Raw genomic sequence first — 1914 nt, 5'->3', positions numbered from 1 at the left:
GATCCTCTATATTTAACCATTATTGAAGTAACTGATGAAACAAAATTGAAAATAGATCCTCCATATTTAACAATAATTGATGTAATTGATAAAACAAAATTGAAGATAGATTAGCTGATGAAACGAAATTGAAAATAGATCCTCCATATTTAACAATAATTTAAGTAACTGATGTAACAAAATTGAAAATGGATTAACGATTTTTGATGTTGTTGTTGATGTTGTTGTTGATGTTGTTGATGTTGTTGATGTTGTTGATGTTGTTGATGTTGTTGATGTTGTTGATGTTGTTGATGTTGTTGATGTTGTTGATGTTGTTGATGTTGTTGATGTTGTTGTTGTTGTTCATGTTGTTGATGTTGTTGATGTTGTTGATGTTGTTGATGTTGTTGATGTTGTTGATGTTGTTGATGTTGTTGATGTTGTTGATGTTGTTGATGTTGTTGATGTTGTTGATGTTGTTGATGTTGTTGATGTTGTTGATGTTGTTGATGTTGTTGATGTTGTTGATGTTGTTGATGTTGTTGATGTTGTTGATGTTGTTGATGTTGTTGATGTTGTTGATGTTGTTGATGTTGTTGATGTTGTTGATGTTGTTGATGTTGTTGATGTTGTTGATGTTGTTGATGTTGTTGATGTTGTTGATGTTGTTGATGTTGTTGATGTTGTTGATGTTGTTGATGTTGTTGATGTTGTTGATGTTGTTGATGTTGTTGATGTTGTTGATGTTGTTGATGTTGTTGATGTTGTTGATGTTGTTGATGTTGTTGATGTTGTTGATGTTGTTGATGTTGTTGATGTTGTTGATGTTGTTGATGTTGTTGATGTTGTTGATGTTGTTGATGTTGTTGATGTTGTTGATGTTGTTGATGTTGTTGATGTTGTTGATGTTGTTGATGTTGTTGATGTTGTTGATGTTGTTGATGTTGTTGATGTTGTTGATGTTGTTGATGTTGTTGATGTTGTTGATGTTGTTGATGTTGTTGATGTTGTTGATGTTGTTGATGTTGTTGATGTTGTTGATGTTGTTGATGTTGTTGATGTTGTTGATGTTGTTGATGTTGTTGATGTTGTTGATGTTGTTGATGTTGTTGATGTTGTTGTTGTTGTTCATACATTTTCAAAAAAGTGAAGTCGTAGAAACTTGATGGTTTGGACTAGTGCAATTGACATTCAGCCAAATGCTGCTAAATCTATTGATATTGATAATATTCAAGTTAGTATCAAAGTCAAAGTAAATAAATTATCTCAACAATTCAAATTTTTTAATATCAAATTTTTGTAATAAGGGAATTACAACACAACACACAAGACAACACGAGACCCTAACAACTGAAGTTGATTTGTAACTCCAACAAGAATAAGAAATTGAGTTTTGGCCTTCCGGTTCTTTGCTTATCAGACTATCCTTACAAAAGGATAGGATGAAGCAACGTGATTAGTCCTATCAAAGCAGCTTTTGGTGCGATGCTCCGTAGGGGGACTCACAACACCAACCTTACTCCAATATTCCAACCACGCTTTAGCCCCTATCCCTTAGCTTGTCGATAGGCATCAAAGCGCAGGTTTGTGGCCTCATCATATATCTTAAAACAAGTGGTTGAACATAATAGGTTAAATCAATTGAAGTATCAACAATATTGAACAATTTGAGTAGACCCTTCTTCTAGGTTTTTAAATTCGAAATCTCAAAATTTGAAAGTTAAAAATAATAATTGTATTATCTCACATACCGAACATAATTAATGCGTAAAGTATTTCAGCTGATATCAATCATTGATGATAGTAGATGTCAATAATTATTAAAGTGGAATTGAGGTTGAGTTTGAATTTGAAGTTGAAGTTGAAGTTGAAGTTTCAATTAGCCGCTATTTTGATATTCTGTTTATTACTTCAGTTTTCTATCAATTCAAA

At 32.1% G+C, this 1914-nt stretch overlaps 1 protein-coding gene across 1 annotated transcript in view; it reads right to left on the bottom strand. All coding sequences in view use genetic code 12, as the record gives it.

Moving 5' to 3' along the window:
• KGF55_000099 (uncharacterized protein) overlaps positions 1 to 1118 on the bottom strand; it is a gene marked incomplete at both ends in the record, with an annotated part of 1514 nt that extends 396 nt beyond the window's left edge. The window contains one exon of the mRNA XM_051761308.1: positions 155 to 1118. Coding sequence (XP_051617187.1) covers positions 155 to 1118 — 964 coding nt within the window. The remainder of the gene's footprint in view (positions 1 to 154) is intronic.
• Between the last annotated feature and the right edge of the window lie 796 nt (positions 1119 to 1914).

Source organism: Candida pseudojiufengensis (genome assembly GCF_024610245.1).
Source record: "Candida pseudojiufengensis strain CBS 10847 chromosome Unknown scaffold47, whole genome shotgun sequence".
Taxonomy (NCBI): Eukaryota; Fungi; Ascomycota; class Pichiomycetes; order Serinales; family Debaryomycetaceae; genus Lodderomyces; species Lodderomyces pseudojiufengensis.
Note: the sequence above shows the minus strand (reverse complement) of the source record. Positions and strands in the feature narration are given on the sequence as shown.